The 20439-nt window shown below is 30.9% G+C and overlaps 1 protein-coding gene across 1 annotated transcript; it reads right to left on the bottom strand.

The window, feature by feature from the left end:
- Positions 1–12032: 12032 nt before the first annotated feature.
- On the bottom strand, positions 12033–20225 carry LOC130820245 (receptor-like cytosolic serine/threonine-protein kinase RBK1). The gene is made up of 8 exons (XM_057685540.1): positions 19841–20225; positions 19235–19696; positions 14212–14472; positions 13976–14127; positions 13808–13887; positions 13575–13716; positions 13341–13490; positions 12033–12909 (listed from the first exon to the last, which is right to left on the bottom strand). Exons 1-8 carry the CDS (start codon positions 19851–19853, stop codon positions 12745–12747), a joined length of 1425 nt encoding a protein of 474 aa, XP_057541523.1. The 5' UTR covers positions 19854–20225; the 3' UTR covers positions 12033–12744.
- Positions 20226–20439: the final 214 nt, after the last annotated feature.

Consider the following 20439-nt stretch of genomic DNA (forward strand, 5'->3'; position numbering starts at 1 on the left):
CTACCCTTATTAAGTATTGGTTGTTGTCTTTATAATTTCTCCTATACCATTTTTATGCTCTCAAATACGCTCTCAAATATTGTAACAATTTTATTTTCATAACGTTAATTCACCTTTTGCAATTTTGAATGAAAACATAATTGTTACAACATTTAAGAGCGTTGATGAATTAAACAGTGAACTAAACGTCAAAAATTTAATCACTAGTATATATATTAAAGTAATAGGAAACTTGAATACATACAAATGGTGAATTAAACGTTAATTCACATTTTATTAGTATAGAATTTATAAAACTATAACTTCAAAGAATAATGCAAGTATATGTAACAATGATTAAATTTATCGAATATATATTTTTTTAAGTAAAATTACATACTGATTTTTTTTAAAATTATTTATCGAATTTATCACTTTTCATTCAATTAAGCGTATCAAATTCTAGGTTATGCATATAAATTTACTACAATAAATTATATAATAGTTTACCTAATTTAACTTCAATTTAAAAAAAATTAAATTTTAAATTAGTATATATTGTCATGTAATCAACTTATCCACTAAAATATTTTTATTTGTCAAAGCTTTTTAAGGATGACATTTGTCATTTTCTAACAGTTTTATTAGTATGTATGATGCATGATGTATGATACGATATGATGGATATTAATAAAACTAAAGATAAAAAATAACCTAAATAACCTAAGTAGTTGGATTTTGTGAGAAAACTTTTCTTATTGTAGTGACACGTATCTAAGTCTTCTATTTCTTTACTTGTTAGTATAGACTTGTTTGTTTTTAATTCTAATTGTATGATTTTATTATTAATAAACTAATTTTAATTTCAAATAACTCATATATCTTTACATACTCATTTATCACACTCCATTGAACAAATATTTCAAAATGCTAATGTAAATAATTTGTAATATTTATTTTCAATACATGTACACTTAATACCATTAAATTTATCAACAAATTTTCATGACAAAAGTATACTAATTATTAATTTTCATTTCCTTCATCTATGAGTGACAATGCAAATGGGTCATTATGGATGAGTGAAATGTAATTCGTAACCTGAGAGAACTCACCTACTAGTAGTATTCCTCCGATTCAATATAATTGTTTTCTTTGAGTTGGGCATAAGAATTAAGAAATTGACAGTACTATATAAAAGTGGTACTCCCATATGATATGTTGACATAATATACTCTCCAAATTTCAATCTATTATATCTATCACTTTGGACATTTTTGTAATTATAAATAGTTTATGAGGAGAATTTGGAAAAAAAAATTATGGCTTAAAATGGAAAGAGAACAATTAAGGTGACTGACCAAATAAGAAAATGAGATAATTGTAGTAAACTATTATAAAAACTCATGCAATGCATGAATTTATGAGTTTGAATTAAATAAAAATTAGATAGTTTTCCGTGTGAAACACGGATGTAATAAATATATACTTATATGAATATTTTAATATTAATTTATAAATTAATTCATTTACAATATAAAAGTAATCATTAAATCTTTATATTTGTTATAATAATATAATTGACAAAGCGAAGAAATAATTTACTATACAAAATATTAAAACATATATGTGAAAAAATAGACAAAACATTACCATCAATCAATAAAATTTTATCAAATTGATTATCATTAAGCTATATTATATTGATAAAATCACCCAAGTAAGTCAAGAAATGTTCGTAAATAGTTTTTATTAAATTTTAATTACTACAACTTAACAGCAATCGAATACTTTGTTTATTATAAAAATATTAAAACATATACGTGAAAAATATATTCTTTTTTCAATGATCCCATCATTAGAATATTTTAGATTTTTCATCAATATATTATATTTTAATCTAATTTGTAGATTTTTATCATCTGTGATTATATAACACTTTTAAAAGAATAATTAAATATATAAACTAAATATAAAATATAATATCAATTTTGAGCATAAGACTTAAGATTGTGTATATGAAAATAGAAAAATAAATTATTTTTATTTTTGTCTTTTTATGATTGGGTTACTTCTAAATGAAGTAAACTTTAATTTTATTTAAAATTTGGGATTAAAAATCGTAGGTTTGTATAAGAATATATATTTATAGTGATATAATATTTTTAATGGGTTAGTTATTTTCTTAAATATTAAGTCAATCATAAAAAAATTTCATGTCAACAACAGAAAAAAGGAAGGAATTTTTTTAATGAGAACGTGACATGTGTCCCAAGTCGTTTGTTCATTAGTAAATTTTATTGATATAACTTCAAAAAATAATGCAAGAATATATTTATCGAATATATCACTTTTTTATTCTATTAAATATATCAAACTATAGGTTAGATATGTAGAATTGCTATAATAAATTACATAAATGCTTTACCTAATTTAGTTCCAATTTAAAAAAAATTCTAAATTAGGGTAATAATTGTCATGTAATCAACTATCATCCAACAAAAAATTTCATTTGTCAAAGTTCCCTAAGAATGACATTTGTCATTTTCCCGCATTTTTATTAGTATGTATAATTTATTTAATTTAGTTCCAATTTAAAAAAAAATTCTAAATTAGGTTAATAATTGTCATGTAATCAACTATCACCCAACAAAAAAGTTCATTTGTCAAAGTTTCCTAAGAATGACGTTTGTCATTTTCCAGCATTTTTATTAATATGTATAATTTAAAAATAATTCTAAATTAGGTTAATAATTTTCATGTAATCAACAATCATCCAATAAAATTTTCATTTGTCAAAGTTCCCTTAAAATGACATTTGTCAATTTCTAGCATTTTTATTAGTATATATAATGTATAATATGATATGATATAATTGGAGGTTGTATTAATAATTGACAAAATATTGGATTTGAGAGGATGAAAAAAGACATGAATGCTTCAACTTCTACAGATTTTATCAAAGGTTTTGGGCCTCCATGAGATTATGTATTCTTCTGCACCTATTCGGCCTATTTTCTTTCGAGTGGTGTATCTTGATTCAGCTAGTCTCTTGGGTGACCGTCTCTTTAAAAGACGTATTTTAAGTCTAACTTATCAAAAATTAATACCTATTTACCGTATTTTTAATGCCTACTTATATTATCCTTAAAGCTTATTTATCGTATCCTTAATGCCTACTTCAATCTCTTAAATGTTTACTTACATTATTCTTAACGTCTACTTATAATATTTTTAAAAATATATAGTGGATCGGCCCAATTAAAAATGGTCTATCAAATATCCCATCTCTCACAAGAATTTGTGATCTTGATTTGCTTTATAAATTCGAAAAAGTATCTAAAATAATCAAAATTTTTACACAAAAACTTGAACGAGACGGTCTCATTATGAGACCGTCAATTTGGGCCAGCCCAATTTGCACGTTTAACAACATCACATGCTTTCTCTCTTTTTTTTTTTTTCATTTTCTGGGCATTTATTAATTTTGACCTTAAAGGTATAAATTTTGACCTTAAAGGTATCAATTTAAACGTAAAGTAAAACTTAAACAAATCAATTAAAATTAAAAATTTCAATTTGGACCTATAAGTGATCCATTTTGACGTTAAAATGATAAAATTTCTACCTAAATATGACTCTATTTTAATAATTTCAGAACGAAGTTTAATAAAATGGTAATGAATTTCAGACAACAAATGAATAGTCAATAAAACTATCAATAATAATGTTATGCACAATACAAGTACTCTTATTCAATGCATACATGATGGTTTTAATGGAACATAAGAGTACTTGTACACTTTAATCATCAATCAATAATACTGATATTGTTCTTTCCTCAACAGTTTCTGTTCATAATGGACTTGAAAATAAAGTTGTAGGTGTAATATTTGCTTACCTAGATGTGATGGTGGAGGAAGTTTCAATTTCGAATTATGTTTGCCAATTGATTCAATGGATGCTCTTAGAAATGACCAAGATTTCAAAGCTTCTTTGTTATAAAAATTTCAATTTTGATCTAAAATGATTAATTCAGACCTTAAAGTGATTGACTATGATCAGTTAATACTTATAAAAAAATTCAATTTTAACCTTAAATGTATCAATTATGACCTTAAATACATCAAATATTGAGCGCATATTGAGAAAAATTATAATTGGGCTGATTGGGCTATCCGTCTCATATTGAGACGGTCTTGTCCAAGACCAGCTGAATTTTTAATCATTTTTCTACAATAATCCTAACTTTTGATTAATTATAAATACTCTTAATTTTAGGGTCACTTATCCAGGATCATTATTACTCAAATGATGATAGATTTTTGCAGGTTAATTGTTACAAAAAGCGAAAAAGTAAAATAAAAAAAAATAAAAAATTAAAAATTAAAAGTTAAAATTAAAAAATAAAACTTACTTGATTTCTTTTAAGTTTTTTTTATTGTTTCAATTTTTTTATAATTTAATTTTGTATTTACTTATTTACTTTTTTGCAAAATGACTTGTTATACCTTAGTGCATTCTTAGAAAGCACACCTGTTGGAATGTGAATATTTAGGAGAAAATTTAGGAGATAATTTATATTCAGTTTTTATTCTTGATTATAGTAAATTATTTTGTTTCTTTTATTAGCTCTTTGTAATTTGTATATATAGGAGTCTTTGTATTATTAATAATATGAATACAAAACAGTATTCTTAACCTAAAACACATATCTTAACCCTAATTCTGCATAATTTACTTGTTTTTCATGGTATCAGAGCCAAAAGGTTAGTTTCGGGACCGACAGAGACCTTTCTCAGCCTTCATCATTTACCATTTACCTTACCTGTCATGGCAGAATCCAACCCAAACCATAACACAAACAATTAAATCATAACTATGGCTTAAATTGAACACATGTTTCAGTTGTTCCAAAAAATGAACAAACAAAACCAAACAACCGAATCACTGGCACCAGAATTAAAGGTAGCCGAAAAATTGAACTACCACAATTACACAAAATGGTGTAAATTTATGCACATATCCATTGATGCTAGAGGATGGCTTGAGCATATTAATTCCAAAACACCAGATTCCACAGATCCAAAGTATGAGCAATGGAAGCAAAGAGATATGGTAGTCCTTTCATGGATTATCACAAATATTGAACCAGATTTAGTTAATCAATTTCTAGATTATAGTACAGCCTGGGCATTGTGGAGGGGCATTGAAACGCTCCTTGGTAGCGGGCGAGATGAACTCCAGATCTTCGATCTTAGTTCGAAAGCTGCATCATCCTTGAAGCAAAATAATGATTCTATTGAGATTTATTTCGGTAAACTCAATAAACTTTGGAAAGAAATTGATCGAAGGATGCCAAATCCCATGAAGTATGACGAAGATATTACTATCTTCAACACTTTCATTCAAACACAACGTTTGTATCAATTTTCGGCCGGCATTAATGACACTTTTGACAACGAAAGACGGGATTTTTTAAATCAAACACAACTGCCGACATTAGACATGGCGTATGCCACAAGTCGTCAGGAAATCGCTAGACGTGGAATTATGATCCACGTTTCATCATTGGGGAAAAACCCCTTAGAAATTGGTAGTGGTCTGGCTGTACACCGGTCAGAAAAATCATCACTCTGGCGAGAGGATAGAACAAACCTGAGATGTAGTCACTATGGTGGATCTAGACACACCAAAGATGGGTGTTTCAAGCTCATAGGCTATCTGGACTGGTCGGACGATCTACAAAAGAGGAAGGCTGCCATTAACACATCAGCAAGCCGGATCGGCGGCAAAGCCCTCCTCATGGCAGCTAAACCCACCGGCAACAAAGACCACATACAAAAGAGAACATAGCACAACCGAAAACAGTAAACCCTGAGGAGAGAGAAAGGCCGGATATGAGAGAAGGGAAAAGGGAAGGGCAAATGCCAAACTTTCCTAATTTGTCTTTTTATAATAGAGCTCACAAAATAAACCCTAATTCCCTCACACCCTCACCCACTGCCAGCCCACAAAAACACACGGACCATTTTTTTGGGTCAACATTCCCAAATCATTTGTTTCCTCCCATACAAAAGATCAATCTAACCCCACACCGTGGATTTTTGATTGTGGTGCCACAGATACTATGTCTTTTGACCCTAATGATTTTTTAAATTATAAACCCACATCCCGGTCTCATATACAAACTGGTAATGGAGAGTGTGTTCGGGTTCTTAGCGTTGGCTTGGTTGATATTTCTCCGTCTATTCATCTCAAAAATTGTTTATTAATTCTCAGTTTGTCTCATAAATTATTATCTGTTAGTCAGCTGACTAAGGTGCTTAATTGTACTATTCTTATGACTTCTGCTTGTATTGTGCAGGATGATTTGACCGGGACAATCATTAGACGTGGTACTGAACGAGGAGGCTTATACTATGTGGATGAGACGACTAAAAAAAGTCAAGCATCACATCTGGGTATAGCATCGACGTCTGGGTCACCCTTCTTTAACCTATTTGAAACATTTTTTCCTTTTTTAAGCATATTATGTCTTTGGATTGTGAATCATGTGTCTTGGCAAAAAGCCATAAACACTCATATTTACCTAGTTTATCTCATACTACTAGACATTTTGTTTTGATACATTCTGATGTATGGGGGCTTGCTCTTAATTTTGGTACTCATCACTATTCATATTATGTTTTGTTTGTGGATGATTTGTAACGTCCCAGTTTAAGTGACCCGATAATCCATATGAAAATACAAATTCCGGTTCACTCCTTGGGCTCTAGAGAAAAGTCTTCTCTAGGATCGTCAACGTTCCGTCGATAAAGAAATATAACTAAACAGAAAACAGTACTAACGTGAAAGAAAATATGTCAAGGGAAGCTCTAACGTACAACTCGAGAGCCTAAAGGCCTCTAGACAAACTAATTGAAATAAGGGGAAGCGAAAAGAAAATTACACTATCTCCTGTTACATAAGTATAATGTTTCTTTCTACTCATAATCCAATACAAAAAAAATAATAGCATAGTCTTGATGATTAAGGGTTCTAAGTCGAGACCTCGCTCCAGACCCCACCTGCAATCAACCTACTAGTCGTCGTATGACAACACACAATAGGTTCCAAATAAACAAACCAATACACGTCAGAGACTTCATGCAAATATCAATCAGGTTGAACACAAGCAATATGTTTATCCTAGCATGCATAGGCTCTAATACATTCATTATTAGTTAATCTCAACTTGTAACGTTGCCCGTCCTGTTCGGTTCGTTCAAGTATAAATCCAAATCTTTTTGGTGGAATACACTTGGGAGAGCTAATCCCAAGGCAACCACCAACCTAAGATGTTGCCCGTCCTGTTCGGGTCGTCAAAGGCTAAAGTATGCCATAATACATTCATTATTAGTTAATTTCTGAATTTTTCTTTGTGTTTTACTTGAAGTTTAAAATGGTGATGGAATCAAAGGGCTTAGGGATTAATAGACACTTAAGACCATGATAATAATTGTGCCATAATACACAACTATGAGAGGAGTTACAAGACTCCTCCCATGCTCCACAACCGGCCACCCCCTCACATCCCCTTCATTTTTTTTCAATTAATTAATTAATTAAATAATTATAATGATATTGTTAAAACAGAAAAGAAACGTCACGCGATGACATCGTACGCGATAAAGCTCGTTACCGTTAAAATTTAATTTACTTTATTCTTATAGTTCTATATGTAAAATAGTATAATTTAATAATCTTATTTATTTTATCTTATTATATTTTCTTTTTTTATCCGATAAATTACGGAGTGTTACATGATTGTACTCGTATGAGTTGCATTTATTTTCTGAAACACACAAATCTGAAGTTTTTTCTGTGTTTGTCACTTTCTATGATATGCTTAAAACTCAGTATCTTGCTACTCGTATGGTTCATCCAACTTCTTGTCTTGACACACCACAACACAGTGTGGTTGCTGAGCGTAAGAATCATACTCTACTTGAAATTACTCGATCCCTTTTAATTGAATGTCGCTCCCCTTCCTACGTATGGCCTGAAGCAATTGCTACAGTTGCTTACCTCACTAATCGAATTCCCTCGAAACCCCTAAACTATAAAACTCCTCTTGAAACTATAGGCTCCTTTTTCTCTCTTCCATCCTTTCATTCATTATCTCCTTGTATCTTTGGGTGTGTTGTCTTTGTTCATCTTCCAAAACAATCCAGAACTAAACTTGAGGCACGGGCTATACAGTGTGTCTTTGTAGGCTATGGGGGTAAATCAAAAAGGTTATCGATGTTTTGACCCAGTTCATAATCGGATGTATACCACCATGGACTGTGATTTCTTCGAACAAACTTACTACTATACCCGTCCTGGTCCTCAGGGGGAGATAAGTAGTAATGATGACCTGAGCTGGCTTATTCATCCAATTTTGATTGATTCACCAGACCCAAAAGAGCAAGTAGGCGAGTCTACCGATGTTGTTTCTGAAAATATAATATCTCCCTTTCCGAGCAGTCCAGTCCCACCCGTTGAGCATCTTGAGCTACAAGAGGTAAATTCTGATGATCTTTCAGTTATTGAGAATAGTTGTGATAACATTGTCAATATAGACGTATCAAACAGATACGAGTTGCCACCCAGGAGCACAAGAGGTATTCCTCCAAAGAGGTATGATCCGGAGTTTGAGGCACAGAGATCCAAATATCCTATTAACAAAGAGGGTATTGAAAATCTTTCACAGTCAGCAATGGCGTTCAATACTGCTCTTTACTCCAGTGATATACCAAGAAGTGTTGAAGAAGCTCTCCAAGATTCAAAATGGAGGAAAGCAATGGAAGAAGAAATTTCTACCCTCGATAAAAACAAAAATTAGGAAAGATGTAAATTGCCACAGGGAAAGAAAACAGTAGGGTGTAGATGGGTATACACTATCAATTATCAAGCTGATGGAACTGTTGAGAGATACAAGGCCAGACTAGTAGCTTGTGGGTATACTCAGACATATGGAGTAGATTACTCAGAGATTTTTTCTCCGGTAGCCAAGATTGATACTATTCGTGTCTTGTTCTCTTTTCCTGCAAACCAAGATTGGCCCCCTAAATCAACTTGACGTTAAAAATGCATTCCTTCACGAAAAATTGAAGAAGAAGTGTATATGAAAGTCCTTTAGGATTCTCAGGTGACTATAAACCAGGAAAAGGATGTAAAATGAAAAAGCCTCTCTATGGTCTAAAACAATTTCCAAGGGCTTGGTTTGGAACATTCACCGTAGCTATGACGAAGTTTGGGTACAAGCAAAGTAACTAAGATCATACTTTGTTTCTTAAGAGACAAGGCCGCATCACATGTTTGATCATTTATGGTGACGACATGATCATTACCGGAGATGATAGAGAAGAAATTGGGATCCTCAAAAAGCAGTTGTCTTGTGAATTTGAGATGAAGCATTTGAGTCATCTAAAGTACTTTCTTGGCATTGAAGTCCTAAGATCAAAAGGGTGTATCTTTATAAGTCAAAGGAAGCATATACTTGACTTATTGGCTAAAACTAGAATGACTGATTGCAAACTCGCAGAAACTCCTATTGTAGCACATCATGGACTCCAGATGATTAAAGGAGGAAAATTAGTAGATAGAGGGCAATATCAGAGGATGGTCGGAAAACTTATCTATTTCGCTCATACTCGACCCAACATTGCATATGCGGTTGGGATAGTGAGAAGATTCATGCATCAACCACAGACACATCATATGGGAGTTGTTATGAGAATCTTAAGGTACCTCAAGGGTACAAGCAGCAGAGGGATATTTTATATGAAGAATGGACATTTAGATCTCCTAGCATACACAGATGCAGATTGGGCAGGAGATCGTGATGATATGAAGTCAACATCTGGGTACTTCACATTGGTAGGAGGCAATCTTATCACATGGAAAAGCAAGAAACCAAAGGTAGGTGCTCTATCAAGTGCAGAAGCAGAGTTTAGAGGAATCACCAAAGGTATTACAAAAGTCATATGGATCAAGAAACTCCTAAGTGAACTACACTTGGCACAAAAGAAGGCATGTAACTTGTTCTGTGATAACAAAGCAGCAATCGGTATTTCTAAGAATCCAGTTCAACATGATCGCACCAAACATGTTGAAATTAATCGACACTTCATAAAAGAGAAGTTAGAGAAGAACGTCATAAGTCTTCCATTCATGAGGTTAGAAGACCAACTAGCTGACATTCTTACCAAAGCAATAACATCAGAAGCCTTTGAAGAAACCTTGTGCAAGTTAGGTATTAGTAACCCGAAGACCTAATTTGAGGGAAAGTGTAGGAATGTGAATAATTAAGGAGAATATTTAGGAGATAATTTATATTCAGTTTTATTCTTGATTGTAGTAAATTATTTTGTTTCCTTTATTAGCTCTTTGGAATTTGTATATATAAGAGTCTTTATATTATCAATAATATGAATACAAAACACTAAAACAGTATTCTTAACCTAATACACATATCCTAACCCTAATTTTGCGTAATTCACTTGTTTTTCAACACCCTATGGTTGAGATTATTAATGTTTAATCAAAAGTTAAAATTATTGTAGAAAATTAGCAAAATGTTAAATTATTCTGTATAACTTTTCCTTATAAATTAGTAATTCACCAAAAATAGTTTGAAAATAGACTAAACTCGATAATTTTTTGGTATTTTTGATTTACAGTTTCCGAAAAGATTAAAAAATCAAGAGTGTGACATTTTTCTAGAGACTATAATCTTGGCCAACATCCTCTTATAATCAAATTTAGTTTACCCAAGAAAAAAAAATTAAGATATAAATTTAAGGCATTTAAAAAGGAAAAAACCTAAGCAACATCTCGTTACAAAGACGTAAACCCATGTAAGATTACAATTTGAAACTTAAAACACTACAACTAACTTAAATTTTTCAAAATTGTTTACCAGTTCGCTTTAAGGTGGACGAAATAATCCTATACGTAAAGGGTTCATTATTTGTTTTTGAGTAAAGGGTTCATTAATATTTTATTCTCTTATCATAAATGTTTTTGCAACAATTTTCTTTTTTTTTTTCAAATTGTGAAATTATTTTATATATAGTAGTATTTAATCAAATAAAACTTATTAAATTATAATTAAATTATAAAATATCAATCTAATTCTTAAAAAACAAATAAAAATAATAATAGCTCCTAAATATAAAATAATAATATACAGCAATAAAACTAATACACAGGCCCAAACTTGTGTTTGGGTTTGATTTGACACACTCCATAATCCACATTTTAATTTTAACATTCTCATATAAGACGATTTTATTATGAAACCATTTTAAATGGATCTTATGTCTTATCACACTAACACTAAAAAGCAAAAATATAGGAAACCAAAATAATTGATATATGACATCATATCATATCATAATAATATTACTATAATAATAATGATAAATTTTATTATATTTGCCAGAAAAAAAAACAAATATCCCAAAAGAGCCATAAGAAATGATTGACTTTCACTTATTGTAATTTTCTTGTATGATATTTATGGATTAATTGTACGTTGTATTTCCTCTGTTCTGTTTTTTTGTTGTTATATTTCTCTTAGCGCAACAATTAAGAAAAGGAAACCTATCGTTTAAAGGAATATTTTATCCTTTATTTTAATTTTGATTTGACGAGGAAAAACAGGAAAATAATAACTGATTTTGTACAATAACAGGTCTAATCATATTCCCCACAACAAAATTTGATTTAGTTCCTTATAAAAAGGAAATATTTTTGATTTCACATTGATTTTCCCCCCAAAATAAGACTTCCCACCAAAATATACATATTTCCACCAAAAATCAATTGTTTAATTCATTACAAAACAGAAAATCATAATGTCTATATAAAAGCATTCTTCTTTATTGTCTTTAATTGGCTTTTCTTATTGCTTTTGGCTTATTGGCTATTTTTTCTCTGACAACCAATTTCTAATTTATCAAACTTTTTTCATAAATAGCTTGCATATCCAGATAGCCTAAAAGACAACTGAAAAAATTCTATCCTTCCGGCTTATCAAATAAGACAACTAACAAATCTACAACCAATTAATTCAATTTGGTTTGTTAGTTTTAGTTTTCAGTCAAATTAAAGCTAAGGGCTGTGGATTGAAATTTGATCAAAATTTTCTTAACTAAGCCTAGTAGAAAACTATAATGTCAAGCATTAAAATCCTAAAAGTAGTATTATGATTTTTGTCAATGTTGCAAATTCAAGCCAACCAAGGGAGTATTCTTTTGTGGTTGATTAAGGTGTAACATGATTAAGTATTAAGTTCATTATCTGACCCCCTTTTTGTCCAAAACTTGTCATAAATCATAATAAAGACTCGTAACTACAACAACCAAAACTATCTAAACTGTACAGAGCACTAGATTTCCAGGTTAATCAATATAGAAGTACATTCATTCTTACCTCATAGGTAAGGATACAAGACCCTTCAAATCTCTTTATATTCTTTATTTTCGCTTTCACCTGAGGACACGACACCACCGACTTCACTTCTTGACGACAGAAAATAGACTCGTAATCTCTACACTTCACATAAATGCGGTAGGATTTTCTTAATCTTTACACTCAACACCCTAGTCTTAGCCTAAGATGCCAAGCAAAATTTAGTTTTTTCAGCATCAATGGCCATTCCTTATATAACAAAAAGTTAGGAATGCCCAAAGAATAAAGGGAAGCAGAATAAACATAAAGAGGGACTATATATCACTCCATCACCAGCTCCTTGTGGCGATCAAGATCTTGGAGATAGTTTGTGTTCGTGTAATCTTCCAAATCACAAGCGTCTAATATTATTGATCTTGGGGCCACCGACTTCTGCTTTATCTCTTCGACTACCATTCCCCGCTCTCCCCTTAGTAGCTCCACAATCTCAATCACAAAAGAGAAAAAAGTTCTCTTAGTTTTACAATGGACATTGATACATAGCTGAGGGAAAAAGAGACTACTATATGATCTTGGTTGGTAAATAGTAAATGGTTGGTAGGGGATTTGTTAGAATATATAACATATTCGGAGGTTTTAACTATCAGCTTAAGATTTTGGTTGAGTTGGTTTCTTGGCATGGTATCAGAGCCAGCATGACCAATGGTCACCTGTTCGAATCTCAATGCCCCTCATTTAAAGTGGAATATTAAGTGTCAGGCATGAGGAGGGCCTATGTTACATCCACACTTCTGGCCCAAAGATCTCTCGTGTGAGGAGGCGTTTTAAAGTATATAGCATATCCTAGGGTTTCAACCATTTGCTTAAGCTTTAGGTCGATTTTTTGATGTTTGAATAAGTGAGAAATATAGAGATACCTTGTTCATGTATGGACGTTTTGTAGGAGTATGGTGAATGCACAAGGATGCTATTATCATTACGCGTTTCATTTCCTCCGGGTCATAATTGTCCTCCAATTTTGGATCTACTATTTCCTTCATGTTGCAGGCGTCAAGGAAAGGCTTTGCCTGGTAAGAAAATACAGGTCCTAGAATTCAGGAATCATCTCTGTTTTCGATTGTTCAATCATCATTAAAAGTCTTTTAACTCACCCACATCACGAGGCTTTGTCGACTGGAGTCAACAGCGACAGCATGACGGCCTGTTATGATCTCCAGCAATAACACACCGTAGGCAAACACATCTGTCTTCTCGTCTGCAATCCCATGCATGAAATACTCGGGAGCTAGATACCTAAAAGAGTCGTAGGAGGAACTAATTTAGCCAAGAAACTAACAGCTTCGCACAACTATAATTGCGAAATGGGTGGATTATTATGTGTTACCCAAATGTGCCTTCGATAGGATACACGACGTGATGAAGCCATTTCTCAGGGAGCCATTTTGCAAGCCCAAAATCTGATATCTGTACAGAGAAATGTAAACAAACAGGTTCATTTTGCAAGCCTAAATCTGTAAAGGAGATAAGTTTAGGGATGAAAAAGGGCAATCACCAATGGCTCATAATCTTCACCAAGTAGTATATTTGAAGCTTTGATGTCACGGTGAATTATTCGTCTTTGACAGGTGTGATGAAGGTAACTCAATCCTTCGGCTACTCCTACCGCTATGTTAAGCCTCGTCATCCAATCCAATCCTCCTGATCCTGCAATTTTCATCAAGTATGCATTCTAATTATTCTTGTTTCTTTTGCCCAAAGATGGATGAAAAAGATGAATGTAAAACGCACCTTGAAGACAAGACTCGACACTGCCATTGGGAGCAAATTGAAGGACTAAGTAAAGACCGCCTTCAACACCGAATCCAATAAGCCTAGCAGTATTTGGATGATCAACATGGGCAATGATTCCGAGCTCTGATAAGAAATCAGCTGTTCTTTCCTCGTCTTCCTTTTCACCCTTCTTCTTTAGCTGCTTTACGGCTACGAGTGTACCATCAGGTAAACTCCCTTTGTACACTTCTGCGTGTCCCCCTTTCCCTAACAGTGTTGCTGCCCAAGTTTTAGAAGGACAAATTCATCAGTGATTTTCTTATTAATGTTTTCATAGCTTCTTAATTCATCTAATAATTTTACAATTTTTCTTCTCATAAATTTTTCTAATGTAATATTTTTTGTTCATCAGTGTGGGATAAACTATCCGAATAGTTCTAATGTAACTATCAGAGTATATAACATATTATGGGGTCTCAACCATTAGAAAGTCTTGGTTGAGTTTGTTCCTTGACATAGTATTAGAAGCGAACGTAACAAAAGGTCACGGGTTTAAATCTCAACCACCCCTTATTTAAAGTGGAATATTCAGCACTAGGTAAGAGAAGGGCTTGTACTGCATCCACGCTTCAAGCCCAAAGGACTCTCGTGTGAGGAGGCGCGTCAGAATATATAACATATTCTAGAGCCTTATCCATCAGTTTAAGCTTTTGGTTGAGTTGGTTTATTGACAGCACCATTTCTAATGACTAATAAGTTTCCGGGTGAATCGTGCATCCAAGTGTGTTTCGAATCGAGTTAATAGAAATCAAACAGTGCATTTGAGTTGGTTGTTCTTTCACTTCAGCTTGCTGTTCATTTCTCAACTTGGATATGAATTTTGCTTAAGCTATAAGCACATCTGCGCTGTACATGTCATATTCTTTGGCATTAAAACAGGCCCAAGTAGAGAAAGTAAGATGTGATGCATTTCTTGTGGGGATCAGCTAAGGACATGTGGATAAGAGTACGGGCAAGCCCATGTTTTGGCACAAGTAACGTACGGATTTGTTAAGTGTAATGCACCCATGGTGTTATTTTTTAGTACTTAGTGCTATGATTATCATAATTCTGATTTACAATACTACGACTCTACGATATAAAAACAAGCAAGCGATCCAAATTTTAAATAGGATTTTAGCATTGTAGAATAATACAAACCTACAAAGATCAAGAATATGAGTGGTAGTATGATAATATGATTCATGATCCTATAATCCCAACGATCATATCCTACATGAATAGTCTCAATCATAAAAACCTTCTAATACTCTAATTTTACTTATACAAATATAAGTTAAAAATATATCGTCATTACGATTATGAAAATTCAGATACTTACTGATTGCAAAAATATAAGTAATACACTTCATTTAAGTTATTAAAGTTTAATTGATTGCAAAATGAAGTTAATGGTATGATTGTGAATGTGAATCAATAAACACAAAATATAAACCTGTCTGACAACTTGAAATGTCATTTCTTAACCAACCTTTAAATTCTATACATTGCTTGATCCAAGAGATGAAAATGACCGAACCTACCGTTTTTGTCCTTCTGAATTGCAAACAATCAGTCAAACAGACCTTTATTTCATAATTTACCCCGAAAATTGTTCCGATGATTTGTTCCACATTAATTAACTTAACAAGTTATTAACGTTTTTTTTTTCATTGTTATATAGTTTTGAGATATATCTTACTGATCTTGTGAAGTGTGTGCATTATTATTATTGATCCAACATCTATTGGTTTAGCATATGTTTAAAAGAGAGTGACTAAAAGGAAAAGTGTGTGAGTTTTTTTTACATCTATAGAGAAAATTAATGTAGAACTAAAAAAACATGTTTATTAGAAAAGGAAATTAAGAGAATACTGTTGTGAAATCGAAAGGTAAAGTAATTGTAAAATGATAAAGAAGAAGAAGAAATAAAAAAATTAGTCTCTCATTTTCGAAAAAATATTTACTTAGTGGGGCAGAAGGAAAATATTTCCCATCTTCTCCCCAAAATAAGATCGATCATTTACTTTTCCTTCATCTTTTATTTTTTTCATACCATTATATTTTTTATTATACATTTTCTATTTTAAATTCAACTCTACTTATTTTTGATTTTTATTTGTCATTGGGATCATCACATTAGGGACATTGTTTGTATTGGTTTATGAATGTAGGGTAAGAAATGGAGTGTAAGGTCAATATATGATAACTCAGACTTAAGATGTGTCTTTCCATAGCCTTTAACACTTGCCTCTAACTGTGTCCTAAACAGACAACAAGGTATCAGGGAGTACACCCTTGTGGGGTCAACTTAATTACAAGTAGAAATAAAGTAATGGTCATGGATGTAACTAATCTATGTTGGTCATCATTAATTAATATGAAACTCTCATACTCATGACTCATCATTTCTAAACAATTGGTACGAAAATTTAAAACTATTAAATATTTTTTTTTTTAAATAAAGTGAATAAAATTTTACTTCTTTCGTTTCTTTTTGTATGTTTACTTTAATTTTTGTACGCATTTTAAAGCAAATTTTAAGTTTCGATATCTCTTAAGATGCATTATAAAAAATTAGAAAAAATATGTATTAAAATTCTTTGCATCAAGATGAATCTACTAAGATTCCACATGAATATATTTTGTCTTTAATATATACTTTAAAAAACAAATTTACATTTTTCTCCTTAAAGGAGAAAAACCTAAAGTGGACAAACAAAAAAGTACAAAAGAAGTAATTAATAAACCTAAACTTTTGAAATAAATAATTATGACTAGATAGCAAATTAAATTTATCGTAAAATTTTACGATCCTATAATTTAATATTACAAATCTGAACAATTTCAAATAGAATCTCAATTATAACACCTTTGGCCAGGAGTCTCAAGGGATAAAACTTCACTACAAATTTTACCCACAGACCACAATACTATTGGTAATCATAAATAAGAATTGGAAGCTGAAAGGACTTGGATGACATGACATTGATAGGAGTAATTAATTAATATGGGAAAAATGGTTTATTAAGGATAGTTTCAAGCGGCTTTTAATTGTTTTGTTGCGGAGTGTAAATTAAATGGGAAAGGAAAGGGTGGTAAAATGGTATTTAATTAGACACATTGCAGCCCCCACATTGACACTCTGAAATTAACACAGGGCCTGCCTAAGATGACTACTCTTAAAAGTGCTATTTTTTGGTCAAACCTCACAAAAGTGCTTCTACTCACCACACTTTTTATCAAAGGACTAAGCTCATCTTTTAGGTTTTTAAATATCATATTAGTGCCTGTCCTAAGTATAAATAGAATCAGAAAGAAATATAGATAAAAGGTGATATTAATGTAACACAAATATTTAGATGAACCCAAAAGGCAAACTAAATGTATAGATGAAAGTTACAAGAGTATAGGGTATAATCAAAAAAAAAAAAATTTATCGTGAATAATACCAACATAGGAGTATTTTTCTATAATAATATCAACTTTAGTTTATTAACTAAGTTACCAATTTTTTTTGTCTTATAATAACCTATAGTTTGATTTTTAACATGTTAAAGATTTTATAAAAAACATCTCTTTAAGTTGGTATTATTCATAGCTAATTAAAAGTTAGTATTATTGTAGAAAAATAAGTAAAAAATTCTATTATTCCTGGTAATTTTCCAAAATAAAAATCAAAAAAATTCAATAGGACGAATGTAAAATATATTAAGGTGTTTGATTCATGGCTTTTTGCTTAGCTTTTTCATTGACTTACTTTTAACTTATTAGTTAGTCAAATAGCGAAAAAAAAAATTTTGGTCAATGACTTTTAAGCTAGCTAAAAAAACTGACTTTTAAGTCAAAAGAAAAAGCTACTCTAATTCGATTTTTTGTTGGCTTTTAGTTTTTCATTCATTTTTTCTCTAATAAACAGTCAACCTTCAATACATGTATTTATCAAGCATTTCCATAAACAACTGATTTTTTTAAATAACTTAAAAGCCAACATTTTCAATTGATCAAACAAAACAACTAAAAAAATTAATAGTCAAACAGCCAATGACAATTGCCACCCCTATAAAGCTAATTCTTTATGATACCAATCACTTTACTTGTATATTGGCTCATATTCTAATAATATGTTCTATTAATTGTTTTAAATTAAAAATTATAAAAAATTAATAGTAATTATATTATATTGATACGAATTAAATAATATCTCATTTAACTATAGTTTAGCTTATAAATTCAGAATCAAATAATAAAAATAAAAAGTGATCAATATATACCGGATACCCTAAATAAACAAATAAAAAATTTAATCAGAATAAAAAACAGTAACTTTTATCTAATTATTAGGATTGAGTTTTGTATATATTGCATAAGTCTTTCTTATTTTCTTTTAAAATTCACTTACAATAATTAATTGTTGAATAGTAAAACAAGCTTAATATCAAATGGAATATCTTGTATGCAAATTAGTACTTTGTTAAACTCATGTAAAAACAAAAATATCTTCTCCTCACCCGCCACCTCAAAGTCCAACATCAAAATTAGGAGAAAAAAAACACAATCACACCTTATCTTTTAATTATAATATAATATTATTATACTTTTTATTTTTTTTAATTTACTATTTACTTTTTTAAGCATCAAAGTAAAATTTGAGTTTCCATATCTCTTAGCATGCATTATGAAAATTTATAATTTCATAATAAAAATTATAGATTAAAATTTTTAAACTTAACAACATACCACATGATTATATTTTGTCTTTAATATATACTTTAAAAAATTAAATTTAACTTTCTTTCTGCTAAAAGAAAAAAAACTTAAAGTGGACAAAAAAAGAAACCGAAAAAAAAAATAATATATTATAAATATTCGATCATTGTTTAAGTTGTCAAATTATTAAAGATTAATCTTGCACTTTTAAATCAACCAACTCAATCTAATCAAAAGAACACCAACAAAGAAGGACTAAAAGACAGGAAAAGCGGTGGTCTGAATTCCTTACCAGGACTAAAATGGTCTGTAGCAGCAGAGAGCTCTGAATACTTAAAATTCCTCCATGAATTCTTAGTTTGCGAAAGAAGACAGCTATCTTCAGCACTACGAATTCTAGCCAGTTTCTTACGAAGACTTTTAGCAGAAAGATCATAATTACTTAACAAATTAATGGTGTTTGTTGAAAATTTTCCAACCCCAGATTTCTTCTTCATTGTATCAATAAAACCCTTTAATTGATACCCATAATATAATGGATTAAATGGTGCTGTTCCTCCTGATTTTGTTGGTGAACACAATTTCTCCATTGATGCAGAACTGCAACTGCTAGTTGGGCTACCCGAAACAGAGGAACCTTCTGATATTGGGATTTCAAGTACTGCTCTTGGAGATGATTCACTTGTTGTAATTTCTTCTTTTTCATATCCATTTTCTATTTCTGTTTCTGGGTTTTGATGGGTATTCTCAATTTCTTCAACAAAAAAAAAAAATTTCAATCAAACATTTAAAAAAAAATCAAAAAAAAAAAAACTGAGCAGCCCTGTTTTTTACATATTAATAAATATTGTGATGATATAATTGCAAAAATAATCGAATTAATATGAATTTTCCTCACCTGGTATAGACATTTTGAGAGGATTTTTCAGGTTCCACAATTGATATATATTCTAAGAGCTCTCCTAATAATTACAATAATTTAGGAAATTAAATTTTAATAAAAGGAGCCCTTAACAATGGAGGCCTCTTGAATCCACGCCATAAAAGTTTCTGGGTGAATTTGGGAGGCCTTTTTTTAAGGAACCCAGAAAAAAAAAAAGGAAATTTGAGAAATGGGAAAAGGGGGAAAGTGAAGATTGAGAAAAGGGTATATCTTGCGATGGTGGTTATTCTTGGGAATAAGAGGGGAAGGAAGGGAAAATAGTTTAGTTTACGATATATGATGATGTGTGAATGTGTGATACGTTTTGCTATATTTATACTCTGTTTTCCGTCTAAAGAAATTAAATAGAATTTGAGGTTCACTCAAGATTTCGTACACATTTTTTAAATTTTACTCCTATTTGTTTCTTTTCTTTAAAAAAAATTTAAAAATTGACATCAATTCACATATGTGCACCACATGTTGAAATGTACGGTTTCTTTATCTTTCACATTTTTTAATACTTTTATTATTTAAGAATCATTTATGAATTACGGTCTTAAAAATAAACACTT

Source organism: Amaranthus tricolor, chromosome 8, assembly GCF_026212465.1.
Source record: "Amaranthus tricolor cultivar Red isolate AtriRed21 chromosome 8, ASM2621246v1, whole genome shotgun sequence".
In the NCBI taxonomy this organism is placed as follows: domain Eukaryota; kingdom Viridiplantae; phylum Streptophyta; class Magnoliopsida; order Caryophyllales; family Amaranthaceae; genus Amaranthus; species Amaranthus tricolor.

What these genes read in the sequence shown, in the direction of transcription:
- LOC130820245 (XM_057685540.1), bottom strand. An exon ending in TACAGACCATTTTAGTCCTG is followed by an intron (nt 14,473 to 19,234) that starts GTAAGGAATTCA and finishes AAACTTGGGCAG; the next exon opens with CAACACTGTTAGGGAAAGGG. An exon ending in TGTCGAGTCTTGTCTTCAAG is followed by an intron (nt 14,128 to 14,211) that starts GTGCGTTTTACA and finishes TGAAAATTGCAG; the next exon opens with GATCAGGAGGATTGGATTGG.